Source organism: Pelecanus crispus, chromosome 8, assembly GCF_030463565.1.
Source record: "Pelecanus crispus isolate bPelCri1 chromosome 8, bPelCri1.pri, whole genome shotgun sequence".
Taxonomy (NCBI): domain Eukaryota; kingdom Metazoa; phylum Chordata; class Aves; order Pelecaniformes; family Pelecanidae; genus Pelecanus; species Pelecanus crispus.
In genome coordinates this window covers 5,067,992-5,085,179 of record NC_134650.1, presented here as the reverse complement: position 1 = coordinate 5,085,179, position 17,188 = coordinate 5,067,992, and the positions used below count along the sequence as shown (strand labels likewise).

General features: G+C 39.0%; 1 protein-coding gene across 1 annotated transcript in view; it reads right to left on the bottom strand.

Moving 5' to 3' along the window:
- SPOCK1 (SPARC (osteonectin), cwcv and kazal like domains proteoglycan 1) overlaps positions 1-17,188 on the bottom strand; it is a 329,292-nt gene that overhangs the window by 208,644 nt on the left and 103,460 nt on the right. The window contains exons 2-3 of the mRNA XM_075715200.1: positions 11,404-11,412; positions 8,236-8,281 (exon numbers count right to left, since the gene is read on the bottom strand). Coding sequence (XP_075571315.1) covers positions 8,236-8,281; positions 11,404-11,412 — 55 coding nt within the window. The remainder of the gene's footprint in view (positions 1-8,235; positions 8,282-11,403; positions 11,413-17,188) is intronic.

Below are 17,188 nucleotides of genomic sequence, written 5' to 3'. Positions count from 1 at the left end.
GTAAGCGTCTCCACTGAGCAGTGAGCCATCATTTTTCTTGACTTTTCCTTCTAATACACTTGTAAAAAACTGTTATTCTTAAATCCTTGCCCAAACATCTCATTTTATACTTGGCTTTCTGAGTTTGGGGCTACTGCTTACGCTCCCTTAGGAGTTCAACCCAGTTGCACCTTTCTTCACGTAACTTCTTGCCACTGCAGTCACTAAGAGCCTTATCATTAACCAAGCTCTTGGCTTTTGGATAATTCATGTTTGTGCCTTTTACATTGAGGAAATGCCAATTATCCTATTTTTTCTTCCTCTAACTTCTGCCTTACCAAGCTCAGTTTACTGAAATCTGGTTTTGAAATAACTTGTCTTTATTTTGATGTTCTTCCCTTCCTAAAAACTCTGCATTATACCTTTCTATGGCCATTGTCACTCTGCCTTCTACTTTCATTCTCCACGGGAGTTCCTGTTTTTCAATTAGACTCAAATGACAGTTAGTAATCATCTATTAACTCAAAAGCATATAAACATGTTTAAATACTGTGCAAATTACTCTTCTGACTGGCTAGTGATTTAAAAGTCACTCTGACATGCAGTATAAATCTACTGCTATGCCATCCAATATTTAAGTCAAATAATATTTCAGAGCTGGAGACTTTCCCCTGATTGGTTTGGCCTGGTTAAATCAGAATACAAACTGAAGCAGCTAGTTTGAATAATAAACTGGGGTCTCTCTTACAGCAAATAAGGAAGGAAGCTTTGCAGGTGTGTGTTTTCAAACACACTTCATTATTAAAGGTTTTGGTAGGTTTCCAGAAATGAACTCCTGTATACTGAACTGAAGCAAAGGGAAGGACACCCCTTGCTCACTAAGTCATGTCAATGAGAGCAAGGTTGGGCCCTGTGATATTCCCAAAAAGTATTTACTTCAATGTGAGCCGGATGAGCATAGGGAGGCATGAATTTCCCTTTAAAAATCATGTCTGCTTCATAGCCAATGAAGTTAGAGATATTAAAAGAAAGCCAGCATGATTATTGACAAAACTAACAAGTGCTCCCCAAGTGCTAATAAAATTCTAGACAAGCAACCTATCGATCACTGTCTCAGTTCAAAGCACATCAGCCATAATACAATCACAGACAGGGACCCCATCTCTGTCACTCTGATGCCATATTTAATGACAAAATTGGTTGCTTACAAGCTTATAAGGAATTTAATATTATGCTTCTAGCATGCACAGAGAACCACGTGCATCTGCTTGGAGGATATAAGCAGCCATATGTGCTTGAAATGCGTTTGATGGAAGACAGTATATTTCATGTGCTGCATCTCAGCTATTGTTTTCTGTTGATTCAGTTAGCATGTTTTAAAATTGTACTGATTTACTGAAGATTTACAAACATAATTCATGTGCAGTTGTCCTATGAATAAGCCTCGAAAGCTAATTCAACCACAGTCAAAAAATAAATTGCAAAATAAGTTATTCAATTGAAATCTGCCATCTGAGGCACAGTAATAGAAAACATTTATTATAAAACTAACATATATTTGTGGCTAGAGATGTGTACAGTACTAAACAACTCTCTGAAAGGAATTTATTCAGGCTTTTCTCAAAGAACATCTTAACTGGGCTAACAGAAAATTACATGTTCAAAAATAATTGTAGGTTCTATGATTTTCATCCTGCATCACAGGCTTCCTATTATCATCCTTTTTGTTTGGAAGGCTTATGAATTTTAGGCAAACTTTATTCTGCACAGCTGCAGGAAGCCATTTCTGCTGCCTGGATTTGCCAGTTAGACACTGGAAAGACACAGGTACAATTCAATGCAGAAGGAGAGGAAGCATGAATACCAACACATCCATCTCTAGATATAAAGCTCTCAATTTGACAAATTCACTTCCATGGGGCTGCTGGACTGTGAAAGTCCTGGGCTATGCTATGCTGGAGGCCGCAATCTACTCAAAAGCAGCCTTTCCTCTTCAAAAGTGAGGGTCTTTTGCCAGTTCAGACTTTCATCAGTGCTCAAGGGGAATTCTTTGAAAGGATAGAGAGTTCATGTCTGTAATTAATAATGATAGTCGAGTCTACACGAGCGTGTCTGACATTAGAGTCAGTCATTGACAGGTTCGATTCAGGCAGATGAAGATTTTCTCACAGTACAGTGGTAGAGGGATTTGGGAATTTTTTTTATTCCACCCTCCCCGCCCCTGGGCAGATAATAATAATGAAAAGCCTGAGAAGCAATATCCCTGTCCAGATTTCTCAGTTACTGGAGAAGAGGATTGGGAATAAAGACAGGGAAAATAAAGACAAAGGCTGGATGACAAGGGAGAAAGCTCAGACTATTTCTAATCAGGAGCTTCTTTTCCTGAGAAGTCCAGCAGCTTGGAACACTTGGGATTTCTATCACCAGCGATGGGTAAAATTCTGTTTCTAACCAGCCCCTTTGCCTCAGTGCAGGAGGCAGGGTCAGGACAGGAGACTCAGGCCAGCTCAGTCCACTGCAATCACCTGCCAGTGTCACAATCAGAATGGAAAGGGTAAGACTTGCACCTACTTGAACAGACAATTCCACAGTTCAGTGGATGGTTTTAGGCACACGTTTGGGAAAAAGTTCAGCACTAGTACAGAATCAAGTTTTTCTCCCCCCTTACTGTGTCCTTCTATAGCCTTGTTAATAGTGGCAGCTCAATGGTCTAAGCACTTTGGGATTCAGAGCTTACCCACCTGCAAGACAAAGTGCATCCCATTACTTCCACAGTTCCTATGTTCTGTGTAACAGTGCTTTAAAAAAAGCCATATGGCAAGCAAATTGGATGCCATTCCAAACTATTTCCAGCAACTTTATACCTAATAAAGTGTACTCTTTATTTGTGCATCTTACCATAAAAATCAGTAACATCTCTTTGTCTGTAGAAGAATTTATTACAACTATTGAGAGGTGGCTTTTAGCAGAAATTTTCAATAACAAACTTACATTTTTATTTAGCCACTTTCACTTATAAGAATACATGAAGTCTTGATGAGTTAATTTTCTGGCAAGTCCGAATAGGTGCAGAATATCAGACACGTTTGGTTACCATACCAAAATCTCTGACTTGAGAATGTTACGCTAAACTTCTTCCTTGATTCCCTCTTTTCTTTCTCCAGTGCAGGTGGAGAAGACTAGGAAAGTATGTCAAGTTCGCTGTCAAGCTCCTTAAAAGCTCTCAAATGACCTTGTCAGAAAAAAAAAAAAAAAAACCAACCCTTTGATTCATATTTTAAAATCCTGACTAACTTGCCCCCTCCACTCTTCTGCTTTCTGGCTTCTGCAACTCTGACAGAATTGAGTTCAATAGCAATGACGAGCAATCATTTTCAGGCTATACGCTCTCCTGCCTTCTGCAGCCCGACTGCCTCGTTAGCTTGGCCCAGTTGGTAAGATGCTCACCTTTGTATTGGTTTCTCCTGGGTTCAAGATGAATAAAAAGCTGGCCTGGTAGCTAGGCTAAAAATAAATTCTGATCACTCAAGTACCCTCTGAGACACAGCTGAACCATTCAAGTCGACTTCCCTTGAAAAGGCATGTTATGCAAAGGTACCTCGTCTGACTCTAGGAGTTGTTTCAGTGAAAGTCATGTATACTTTTTTACAAAACAAGGGGTTTTTTTCTTGAGACATACATGCAGATATTTCTGTCCACACTGCATGCGGAAAGCAGACAGCTTGATTACACTGCTATCATTTTTAAATGCATAATTAAATAATTCAATCTGCTGAATAAAGCTAGTTTTCTCTTTTTTTTTTTTTTTTTTTTTTTGAGAAGAATATAGGGTTGGTTGGACCCAGCAGTCTCTTCTTTAAAAGATGCAAATGAAGTACAAGCCTAGAAGCAGAACTCCGCTGATTTGCAAAACCTCTGACTACTGTGGTTTTTAAATCTGTTTAACATACTGAATCCTCCAGCTGCCTTTGCGAGACCACTTCTGGCAGGTACTACCCACCTTCAGTTACTTCTAAACCCTGCCCTCCCAGCTCCTTCATCGTGATTCTACAGCCTGGCTTCTATAAAAAGACTGCACAATTAGAATATTCAAACATGATTTTAGATTTAGAATTGAGAAATAGATTTTAAATGTTAAAAACTTGTAAATCTGTCCCAAAGAGTGGGTATTCACCCAAGTTAGCTTTAGCTTAGTGATGCTAAACTCAGATTTCTCATACAACCCAGGGAGAGAGGCAGTTGTCTTCTTTCCTTCACCCACTCGTTTTTTCTCTTCAATCACTGTAGGAAGAACTTTGGTGTTGTGAGGTTAAAATTCGCCTTTGGGATATCTCTCAAAATAACAATTGTGTGGTGAGAACACAGAGCTGCTACTGAGTTCACAGGAGCAAGCTGGGGCTCCTTACCGCAGGACCTGCACAGGCTCTCTGGATGGAAGAGCCCCAAAGAATACAAACCAGAAGCTTTTGTATCTCCAAAATCATACAAGAGCATAGGGGGCATTTAAACACCCTCAAGCCAAAAGGAACGACATGGGAAAACATATGTCAGGGCAGGGAGTATGGAGAAGTAAAGACTACAGACAGATTAAACAATTTTCTTGCAGCTTGCACCGCCTAAAAGGTCTAGGACAAATCCTTCTGACTATTCTATTTTCTCTGCCTGGAAAATGATAGAAATTAAACCTGTGGTGGAAAATGCCTGGAAAAGAGGAAGAAAGCATTCCTTCCTCCCTTTGTCTCAGCAATTCCTATTTAAATGGTACTCTCTATATATACACATATATATAGTATATATACATTTACACACTATATACCTATATGTATATATAAACTGAGGATTAGTCTTGTCAGCATCTGATTCATAAGGCCCAAAATAGCAACATGATGTGATTTCTCTTCTTTTCATTTTTTGGGTGACAACACCACAGGGGTTAGTGGCTAAAGACTCACATGCTCCATGTATATGTAACTAAACTAAGCAACATTTTTCTAAGGTAATTTTTTTGTGTAAATAATCTCTTTAGAAAGGTATGAGTGGCTATTTTAATGTTCCAGTCAGGGTGAATTTTATCACAGCCAACGGTAGTGACCTCTTTATCAAAAAGAATGACCTATTGGCCAAATAAAAGCCATTTCTAAGATTTAAATGATACAAAAGCGGCACACAGATCTCTGTGCAAGGCAAAGCATCACGCTCAGACTGCATCGCCTAGTCTGCATTCTGCCTTCTGACAACAAACTATCCATAGTCTAGGAGAAATTTTACACTGAGAGAGAAATGATCCTTTTCTTTGTAAAGAGACAGGAATTTTTAACAGATGTACGACTGTTTGTATTGCTTCAAGGTATTCACGTGTGATTTTAGATTCTTCAAAAACGATTTGTGGTTTTGCCCAGACTCAAACATCTCATTAACACAATGAACCAGACAGCTTTAAAGCATGTCAGTTCAAAATCTTTTTGCAATACTTTGCCAGGATTTACCTTTTTGTTTTCCTTCTTGGGAAGACAGAGGGTCAAAAGGCCTCTGAAAGTGGTAGGAATGTAAGTTCCATTTGAAGTCAACAGGATTTGTAATCCTAAATCCCTCAAATGCCTTTGAAAAAATCTCTCTGTGAATATAGCCTTGACAAAAACATCATCTTTCCCTTTCCTTTGACACTGAAATTCCATTTCCATGAAGATGAAGAATCTGCTCTTCAGCTTTAACAAGTATAAGCCCCCAATGATATTCCTAGGAGCTACCTACAATACAAGGAACATGTTTGGCAATGAAATACAGAAATAGATGTAAAGTGAAATTTTTAAAAGCACCTTCAGAGAATTCCAATGGGTATTTTCTTCCTAAACACTTCAGCAATTTTGAAAATTCAAACCTCTGATCAACAAAGCTGCTCCCTTTTCTGTCTCCTGTTCATAAAATAAATGACCGCCAAAGCTCAAATCGAAAGCAAATAAAGCAAGCACTGTCGTTTCATCTCCTCCACCGGCCTGTCATTTATCTAGTTACACCTTCATTCATTTGTTCACACCTTTCCTTCTCCTTCTTAACTGATTCACGCTTTCTTTTCATTTGTGGTACGACTTACGAGTGTAATTTCATAATATTTGATTTCTAGAGCCATAAAAATGTTTTTCTGTAACATGACTTGCCTTTTTTTTTTTTTTAAGCAGTTCGTAAAAAATCAGTCACTAACTTAACTATTGGCCACCTCCTGCAATTATGCAACACTGATATTATCTACTATTCCTTAACTGTTATCAACTGGTTACATCCCAGTGACACCAGAGATAAGTCATGCTTGGAGAAGGCCATGTAATTTCCAATTTCCTGTTTCCCTCTGAGTACCACATTGTGACTGTTTCACCATAAGCTCTTTCTTTTAAAAAAACTAAACCAAATCAAAACAAAAAGTTATCTGCCTGCTCAATAATTCACCTAAGCAATTTGCTTGCAGGATACCTTTTCTGAATGTAAAATCACAACAAGTATCTATCGCAACAGCCATTCCACATCCTGAAGGGCAATGGAAGCCTCACACTCTACTTGAATGCCACTTAAGTTTGAACACAGGATCCAAGAGAGAGGCGGACTGTGCAATGGAGCTACAGGACTGAAATTCATTTGTATTGTAGTTACCATGTACATGATCATTCCTTTCTAAGTGACTTTAGGATAACATCTTTTAAAATCCCTACAAATTTCAGAGCAGAAGTAGATTGAAACTTATAGAATACCATTTTGAATACATTTCTAGGACACAGGCGTTCTGCAATTTAAGAGGCATGATCATAGGATCATAGAATCATAGATGTTGAATAATGAACCAAAGCTAGTCAAAGAAATCCAGGATCCTAAAAATGCCTTAAGCAATGGAAAAAGTCTACCATCTACCTGTGATTTTACAGCTGTAATATCCTCGCCTCATATGTGTTCTCAAGCAGTAGTTATATGAGCTTCACTGAACATTACAAACAGGAAAAATGAGCAACTGTCAAAAGGCAAACAGAGAAGCTAACCGACCTGCGCTTTATATTGTGTGTTGTTATGCTCCACAAATCAAACAGCTGATAACTGGTTCTACCAAATCAAAAGAAGCTGTGCAAAATGTAATTTTTAACATTTGTCCTGAAAAAAAAAAAAAAATACATTCTAGAAAGCTTTAAGAAATAATGAAATATAAGACCCAACTGGTTTCATATTACACTTTTTGAGGGTGCTCCGGTACAGAGTGTTACAGAATCTTAGTGTCAGAGTGACAAATGTAACAAACAGCAAAGTTAAAATACGATATTCTAATTTTAAGGACAAAATTAAGGCATGCTATCAGCTTGCCCTACTTTTTGTATGTGTCTTTCAGAGGATGGAGTGCTGAGATTTCTCTGCATGCAGTGTTTTTTACTGACAAGACATTAACCATCAAATACAACCCACCACACCCAGCACCATCAGGGTTACAAGTGTTTCCAGCGATGTTCATCTATGGTATTTAGAATGAATGGCTCTTACCATCCCAGCTGAAAAGTTTGTTCCAAGCTATGAACACCAAGCAGAGAATGCTTGATGTGGAGTTGCTATCTGAGATCTCTTTTAAATTGTCAATTTGAAGTTCTTTTTCCTGGCATGGCTGTTGTTGCCAGTGCTATCCTGGACACAATAATGAGAATATTTTTTATTGTTTTTTCCTATCCTTTAGTGGCTGGCCTGGAAATTGAAGTACAGCCATAACTTAACAACTCACCAAGACGAAGTGCAAAATGTCATTTACAGAATCTGTATCTGAATCAGCAGCATATACACAACACACATTTCTTTTGAAAAGCAGCCCTGAAATTCATACATTACAACTGGCTTCAAAGAATTGGCCCCCCACGTGTTAGGAAATGCAGTAAGTACATTTTATGACATTCATTTAGTAAGGTTTTTAACATGAAAGAAAATGTACATGAATATAACTTTTAAATCGCATGTTAGACCGAGAGTCATGGTTACAGAGAACCTTTCTAAGCATATGTACCATCATTGAATATAAACTGGAATGGATGGGGATTAAAAAACATGGCTGAAAAATACAGAGATGAGCCAAACCCTTATACATAAACCACCTCAAGCTGTGACTAAATTGGGAACGAGATGGAAGTACGAACATAGCTCTTCACTAATGCACGGGACAGACGGAGGAAGAAAGGCATAAAGTACGTGGGGATATCACAAAAGAGCGGAAGACAACCACAAAATGTGTGCTAACTTTACCTTGATCAAAAGGCTTGTTTGGATTCCAGTTTCTGAAATAATCATCCTAAATGGGGAGAAAAAGAAAGGAAACTCAGGAAAAATATAATCATTCTTTTCAGTGCAATTTTACATACCTAAACTACAAATGAATCAACTCATCTTTTGATCCTAACATATTTAGCCCAAATCAGATAAGACTATCAACAGGTTGTGTCCTAAAGAGTAGTAAATGCGGGTTAGAAATTAAAGAATAAAAAATTCCTTGGGTTCAGCACCTCGAACTTTTCTTCTGAACTGTTTTTCCAAGTATGCCCATTGTTAAAGATTTTCTGATAACTCTGTATTATTTCATATCAGTCTACAACTTTCGATAACAAAGATAAGAGCATATTGTTCAGATAACGTAACATGATCCACACCATTCTGGTGTGGTGAAAGGTCAGCACAGTAAATCCAAAAATATTTATATTCATTTGGACATATGTAAATCACACCATTGTGAATGGACAGAAATACAGCAATAGTATCATAAACATTATGCTTGAAGTACAGTAACTTCCAGGAGCAGTTGCAGTGAATATTTTTGTCACTGTTCCCACTATTAAATTTTAAAAATCTTAAATCTGATGTAAAGATATTATTCTGCTGTGAGAGTCTTGTGGTTCTTTTTTACACAGCTCTGATTGGACTTCAAAATGGAGAAGGTGGGAGCTGTCAGAGTGCCTGGCCAAACGATTATACTGTTGCAAACGAGTCTCTCTGCAGAAAGAATGGAAAACTCTTCCGTGCGTTGGATCAATTCGTATTCTATGTACTTAGCAAACATTTACCTGAAGACAAAGTTTCCCCTACTTCACAGTGCCATCAACCCTACTCCTGAAGAACTGGGATTCAAGCCCAACCATTATATTTAGTTTCAGCATATTCTGTATATCTTACTTGTGTTCTCTTTGAGAGGAAGTGATAACAACAGAATAATGTTATTTGAAGCATGGAAGATTTCTATAACACTGTGATGTTTTTCTGCGTATTACTCTTTATTTCCTTTTTAATATATCCGGTATTCTATATTCATTTCTTGAGGGCTGCCACTGAAGAGATGTCTTTATCAAGCTGTCCAGAATGACACCTAAGATTTCTTTTTCCTGCCAGAAGAGTAACTGAAAACCCATCAGTGTGAATAAGACACCTAAATTATTTCTTCCATAGGGCTTTGCTTACCATTTATCTCCAGTACACTGAATTTCACATGCTGTCATGCTATCCAATTGCCATAACTTGGAACATTTTGGAGACTTGAAAGCCAGCATGTCTTGCTTTCTGGGTTCAGAACAGCCCACGGGGCTGTTACAGGAGGAGCGGGGACTCTCCATGCCCTCACTGAACACCAGGAGATGCACCTTACGGTAGCGCATTCCTTTTGGAACGCTATGGCCAACACGAGAAGCAGAAAATACTAACGCCTACAGCGTGGAGAACTGTGGACTGCCATCCTGCTCTTCTCTGCCTGCTCTGGGGGCAGGCAAGGATGGGCAAATGCTCCCTGTAATGAAGGGGGCTGGATGTAATTCTGCATGACTATCAGGAGGAAATATATTCTCTTTCTCCAAGTATTTTTGTGCTCTGTGTCTATACTGACTTTGTGGATAGTGACGATGTTCCACAATAACAACAGAGATTATTATTCATTATTTCTTTCAGATACATCAAAAGTATCTATACATTTTCTTCGGAAGTATGGGGTTTGGCACCAGAAATAGAATTGCAGACTTGCCTTTGAATTCCACAGCTTCGTTAATACAAAAACCCCCTCGTTGTTATACAATGCTTTGTAATTGATTATGATGTACTGCTAAATTCACCGAGCATTAATCACTTTTCAGAATGTGATGGATTTTAAGCTTTTTGAGCAGAACAATTTTCTTCCAGCAACAAAATATTCTTTTTTTGCCTGCTTACATTTTTTCCTAGGTGTTGCTTTGCTGCTGGGTTTTCAGCATCAGAAACTCTTAAATAATTCAAATCCCAAGAAAGATTTCTTATGCTGTTGGCATATGGAACCAGTTTTGAAATAAGGATTGGAAAAGGGCTTTATCTCAATTTCAGTGTCAAAAGAATATTTTACAGAAAATGCACCTTCCTCACAAAAAAAAACTACAAAACATCCAGCTCTTCCGTAAACCTACTCCTTCTCCTTTTCTCCTTTATGCAGATCTGTTTAGTATTCCTTTTTGAAAATGGAAACTGTGTTTATTTTAGAATATGCCTGAAACTACAGTATGATAACAGGAAAAAATATGGAAAAAACCCCTAAAAAGTAGACTAGAGAAAACCTTTGAGATTTTCAATACGTAGAACTCATTATTATTTATAAGAGTAAATAACGACTATACATGCATTAGAGCAACATGGTCAGCAGCAGTTCAGAATACCTCACGCCAGCCGGACAACAGAAAATACAGCAGCAGAGTTTCACTTCAGCCTTGATTCCAGCCAGAACTGTAACTGAATGCTTACGGCACTGTAAAGGTGAAATTCACCCTGTAGGTATGGCTGAGCAGAAAATCTATGTCTCATTTAAATACCACCTAAAGGTCTGACTTGAAAAATAGACAGGGCTTCGTGCTAGTACTCTGCAAGGTGCTGAAATGTATACATTAACTTGAAATGACGTTTGTTAGGAGGAGCGACTCTTAACATCTCCAAGTGGATACCATCATTTCACGGTAACTTCCTCCAGCAGAAAAACAGCATGCTGATATAGCAATATGCAGTGCCTAAACATGACACTGATTTCCAGGTGCACATCATTCAAAAAAAATATATATATAAAAATACAATCAGTTTGATGAAAGAGATTTAACATGCCCATTCAGTAAAACACCTTCCTGACAGAATTGACTGCACAGAAATCTCTGCGTTTCTGAGCTTTCTGCTAGGACAGATGCTCATGTGCTTAAAATACCTTATGCCTGCTGTAACATAGGAAAATATTATGTCATTTTAATATGAACGTGTTAATAAATCAATATTAACACATGAATAATTAACATGTATCAATACATTTCATTCATAACAATATTAACAGTTGACCATACGCGTTTAAAGTATACTATGAATTATGATATGTTGTAAATACTTTTATTCACTCTATAGATATTTACAAGTTAAAAGTGAAAAACCTACCTCAACTTCCTGAATACGTAAGCATTACGAATGAGAAAAGAAAAAAAGAATGAAATAAAACAATAGAAAAATATGTTAACATTCATCAGTTTTCTCCTTGGCGGCCTTTTAAATGTGAAATCACTTATTTCAGATGACCTTCACCTCCAAATGAAATCATTTTCTCTCTTTCTCTTCTGACCTTTCCACCTTTGCTGTCATGGCCCAGTTTTCACCTGCTGCGCTATTAGCCAAATGCCGTTCTATTGACACGTTTCTCTCTCGCAGAGCACCAAAAAAAGGCACTTTCATTCCCTTTTGGCTGAGAAAACCACCAGGAAGTGTTTTTCCACATATTCATCTGTTACCTACCTGATATAGGAGAGAATTTTTTTTTTTTCCCTAGCTGACTTTAAAGACTATTTATTTGATAGACTTTGAAAGGAAGGCAAAACCAGGCATAGATCCACTTCTATACAACGGGTGACAGCAACTGAGAAATATTTTTGATGAACAAATATTTTAAAATATCTTTCTCCTTACACAGAATTCACACTTCGAAGGTTTTGCCTATGGTTCAGTGGCTGCATATGACTATGTCAATCTTTTAATTAACTGAAGGGACTCTGCACACCTAAAATCATATATGAAAAGAGAAGAATTGATACCACAAACCAAGACAGGATCTGACTCCCCTAGCTCAACCCAGCATTATATAAATGTGATGTATTGGCTTGGCCGGGAATAAACGTGAACCCCAGACTCTAGAAGTTGCCTGTCCCTCTCCCAGAGCACACACACGCTGAAGGGAACGGTATGGACCTTTACTGCAAGCCCTGTGACTCTAGGTCCCTGATGGACTCAGAGCCTCACATCATGTGTAAATACTCAGCTTCCACCTCCAGGAAGCAAAATCTGACTCCTGTAAAACTGGCCCCAACCGAATTCTTGAGGAAATCTTGAGATCTGTTCTGTTCTCGCTGGGTGCAGGATGAGGCCTTTGGCAAGATTCCTTTCTGCCTCCTTATAAAGTCTACTGCCTGTCTAGGATAGACATCCACCTCGGATAGCAAGGCAGGAACCCGAGACGGTCCGTCACACAGAGAACAGCTCACTTTTGACATCCCCTGACCTAATTCAGTTGCAAGACTTGGGACAGGAGCTGTCTTATCAGTTGTGTAGCTGTTCATCACTTAGCGTCATGGATTCCTACTTCAAGATTATACCCTCAGGAAATTTATCTGAGAAATAAGTTATGATCATAACATGAACAAATTTTAGAAAAGCAAATATAAACTGCTAGACTTGGGCCTCAGTTCTTTATTGCATTTTTATTATTTTGATTTGAGCAATCAAGAGATGAGATGAAACACGTTTTGAAGTGATTTAAATCCATTTTGCCATATCATGCATAATAAATTATTGTTTCCTAACAAGAGCAAAATATTCTTTTATCATTCAGTACATAGGTGTCAAATCCAAGCCAACTTAGATTGATACGCCATCAACAAAGTCAATCAAGAGAATAATCATATGTTCAACTAAGTATGCAAAGGGCATATTAAAAAGTGCTAGTTTAAAAGCTCACAAAAGCTTTCTTACTTTCTTACAGCAAGAATTATAAAAAAAATCTCATTCATGAGAATCCGTAGATGCATCAGAATTCATAGAGATTGGGTTCTGATGACTGCAAAAATCAAACCTTGAATTAGACCTGGGTCTGACACAATTTCCCGTTAGTCGTATCAGAAAAGTCAGCAAAAAGAAATTCATCCTAAGACCAGTGCATTAATATGTGACTGCTCTTCTCTATTACCCTCCATATCACTACAACAACAGTACACTTAAAGAACTGAAATGAATCATATGGTATAACCAAACAGGCTTATCCTCTTTCCCCCCACCAAGAAAGTAAATAACAGCTTCTTGTTCTCCTGAAGCTTAAGTATTTCAGTTATTCCCACCAAACCTACTCTATTGTTACTTTTTGGTTTAGTTATTACCTAAGACTTGATATTTTGGAAGAGTTAACGAAGCATGGTTAATTTAACACACACGCACTCTCAATATTTACTTTACTTGACAAAAAGAAGCTCTTGAAAGATGCTCTTGTTTATAAATAGAGCCAAACTAGCTAAATGGGTGCATAAATATTTGTCTTTTGTTGCATTAATCAAGCTTATAAGTTATTTGTATGAATCAAGCAGAAATGAGACGCTGACTGAAAAAACTCCACAGAAAATCCCCCTTATTTTGCGCCCTTCAGAAGGAGCTCAGTTCGGTTTCCTCCCGCAAGGCCTGGGAAGATCACACTGAGCTGGATGAGCCCGCAGGGTGCCCAGCCTTCACGAAACCCTCATCTCGGGTCCTTCCTGAGGAAACTTGGAGACAAAGGGCATAACCCTAAGGACTGTCTAATAACCTTTTGGAGGTAATCTTCATTCCCAGCTCCTCCCAGCCAACAAGAGCTTAAATTTCTAAATATCTCCAGGAGGGACATTTATTAACACTGCTTTGCAGCCTGCTTAGTATTTCCCTCTTCCATCCTCGATCTATGATTAAACCTTTTACCCTCATAAAGACCAGCTGGGAAAAGTGGTAATTACCAGCTCATTGCTTTTTTAAAATTAGCTCCAGAAAGATGCAGCTGCATTTTCTGCCGCTCTACCTTGCAGTACAGAAGATCATTCCAACACCGAGCAGTGTGAAAGCACCAGCTGCTGCTTGCTAAAGTCAATCTAGCCTGCATCATAAATATCTCCCCAAGGCCTATCGCCTGGTTTAAGCAAATACTTTGTGTCAGCAAATTACGCATTATTTATTTATTTAAGAGGAAGAGAAAATATTTTGCCCACCAAATACTTCAGTGAATAAAGATTTCCCAATAGTAGCTTGTGCCCAGAGCCTGCATTAGTGTCAGGAGCTGACTCCAAACTCCTAAGCACGTTCAGCCATCTCTAACCACCTCTGAGCTCGCTCGCTTTCTCCCAGGAATCCACGAATATGCGTCCAAACACCATGCTTTTGCTTAGTAAATTAGTAGTGCCTGCGCTGTGGATATTTCATTTGAAATTTGGTAGGGGAAACCTTTGAAAAGTTTAGCGATAAATTTCCCAAAAAGGCCAGGAGCGTAGGGGTTTACTTAAAGAGCTAGCAACATGAAGTGGTGAAATTGAAAGAAACCACTCCGGACTGAAGTAGTACCGCATGGAATGAAAGGTCTCAGGATGTCAGGACCTGTCTAGAATACTCTAGCTAAGTCATTAATAAAAACGTAATGAAGTGCTTTAGTCTAGAATGAAAGCAAGGCTGGTATAAAGGGTTCACAATGGGACTTGTATATAATGCTAAATACATTAATACCTGTTTATTAATAGCAGTATAGAATACATAAATACAGAGCCAAATAAGGCCTCAGATATGTATGGCATAAAAAAGATCCTTGATCATGTATTACCATCTCGATGTCCCACAAGACTCAAATTTTCAGCACATGTACTTTTTTTCAGCTACCACTAACACGCAAAAGAATTTCTTCTGCTTGATGTGGCCCATTCTGTTCTTATTTTCATAAATTTAAAGTTTCTTCGGTTGGTTGTTGGGTTTTTTGGGGTTTTTTTTTGGCTATATTAGGAACTAAGATTTGCCACTCCCGTTTTACTGGAGTTTCCATGGGCAATACTAAGAAAGTGGTAGGGAAAACTTTCATCATCAGCTTTCTTTACCCACAGTCACAATGATTCTTTGGGGTGGCAAAAATTTCAGTAATGAAATAACAAAATGTTGAAAAATAATTGAAAAAGAAGTTACCACTGAGTCCATGTCAGCCAGAATAAGAATTCTCATTCTTTAGAACTCGTGGAGTCACCATCCCTGGAAGCGTTCAAAAAACGGGCAGACGTGGCACTCTGGGACATAGTTTAGTCTACTCTCCCCTTAATTGGTTTAGTGTGGACTTGGTGATGTGAGGTTAATGGTTGGACTGGATGATCTTAAAGATCTTTTCCAACCTAAATGATTCGATGATTCTATGTGGCCTTTTATACAGAAATCTTCCAGCTGCTCTATTGTTTTTTTGTGGGGTTTTTCTTTTTCATAAAAAGACAAATACAGTAAAAATTAAAAACATTTCTTAAAAAAACCCAAACCCACTCTTTGTTTATCCATAAGAATGAAGCCAGAGGGTGCGTCTACAATGACAAGGGCAAACAGATGCTCATTTACTCTGCTTGTGCTTCAAGCAGGATGAAGGAGGGCCAGCTGTGAGCCAGAAGCTCTATAGCTGCTTTAGCACAGCACTGTGCCAGCACACACAGCTGATATATTTGGGTGGCTGGAACAATCACACAACTGTCTACACTAGCTTGTGCTGAAATACCAAAAACTGGGGGGGAAAAAAAAAAAAGCCTTGGTTTGATTATTCTTTGCTGGCCCTTTTAATAGACTAACTTTAGAAACACATTATCACTTCTGCCTGAGCTCTTCCTCTCATTAGCATGTGCTAAAAAGCCTCTTATCCCTGCCTAGAGTTAAATAATTCTAACTTTACTTTCATCAAGTTTTTCACACTTTAGTCTGTCCCACCAGCTACACCAGCTTATGCTGCAAGCTGTAAAGCTCTCACAAGCCCCAAAAGGTAAAACTCCGGAGTCTCCCAAGGTACGGGCTCGCTGATCCTTGTTGCGTTGGATGCGCCGTACTGTCGCAGATGCTACAACTCCAAGACCAGACTGAAAAGCAGAACCTTACTTGGTTGCTTATGCTGTAAATTAACAACACACACCCAGTAGCTACAGTGCCTCAGCCACACAGAACTGTCTTTGTGGCACTACAGAATCACGTTCGATGCATTTTTTTCTCCAGTCACGAGTTCCCCTGCCATGACCTTTGCAAAAGGCCTCCACTGTGGCTATCAGAGAGGCAGCAAGGGGAGGGAGGAATTAGGATGAAGGGAAGCCAGGCAGTGGAATACTTCTAACAGGGCCTGAGGATGAGAAGTGTTATAGTGATGATTCACCATCTCAGCTGAAACAATTTCCTCAGGCAATCAGATCCTGGGGCAATCTGCAAGGAAACACAACAGTTACTGACCCCTAAATAAATGTGTAAGGTCCTACTCTCTCCGGCATTTGGTCCCAGACACTTGAGAGTTTCTGATTTCTCTGGTTACTCTCTGATTACACTCCGACGCCTACAGCACATCTATGCAAATCTCTACCTAACCAGAGGATCCACTTAACCAGAACTCCCCATCCATCTCCCACAACAAACATGGTTCACTCAGCTTCTGAACTTCAGTCAAGGTTCCCAGTACGAGCCAGCAAATTAAATTTAAAATCACTTATTTGGAAAATGGATGGTGTGGAAGGGAAGGTGTAGGTAGCAAACAGGAGATGAGGACGGCACCCGCGTTCTGGGACAAAGAGGACTGAAGCTCCACAGGGTGCACATGCAGCAAGAGGTCCGGACGGCAGCCGCTCATTACTTTGTGGGCTCATTTCCAGGGAGTTCCCACCCAGGAGCCAAGCCCAAGCGGGGTGGTACAGGGTAGCAAAGCCGAGTGCCCTCGTGGGAGGCCAGAGAACAAGCATATTGCAGTAAAATAAGCTTGAGAGGTCCCTCTGATAAAACGATACTTGGCACTTGTACTATCTGCCGTGGAATTTATATAGCCCAGTTAGAAAACAAAAGTCTGCCATGGAACATACTCAAGTCGATGGAGTTACACTGTTTTCAGAGGACTGGGAAAACACAGTCAAGACCAATGGGTTTTTTTACTTCTTAGCTAGAAAATACACACATCCTC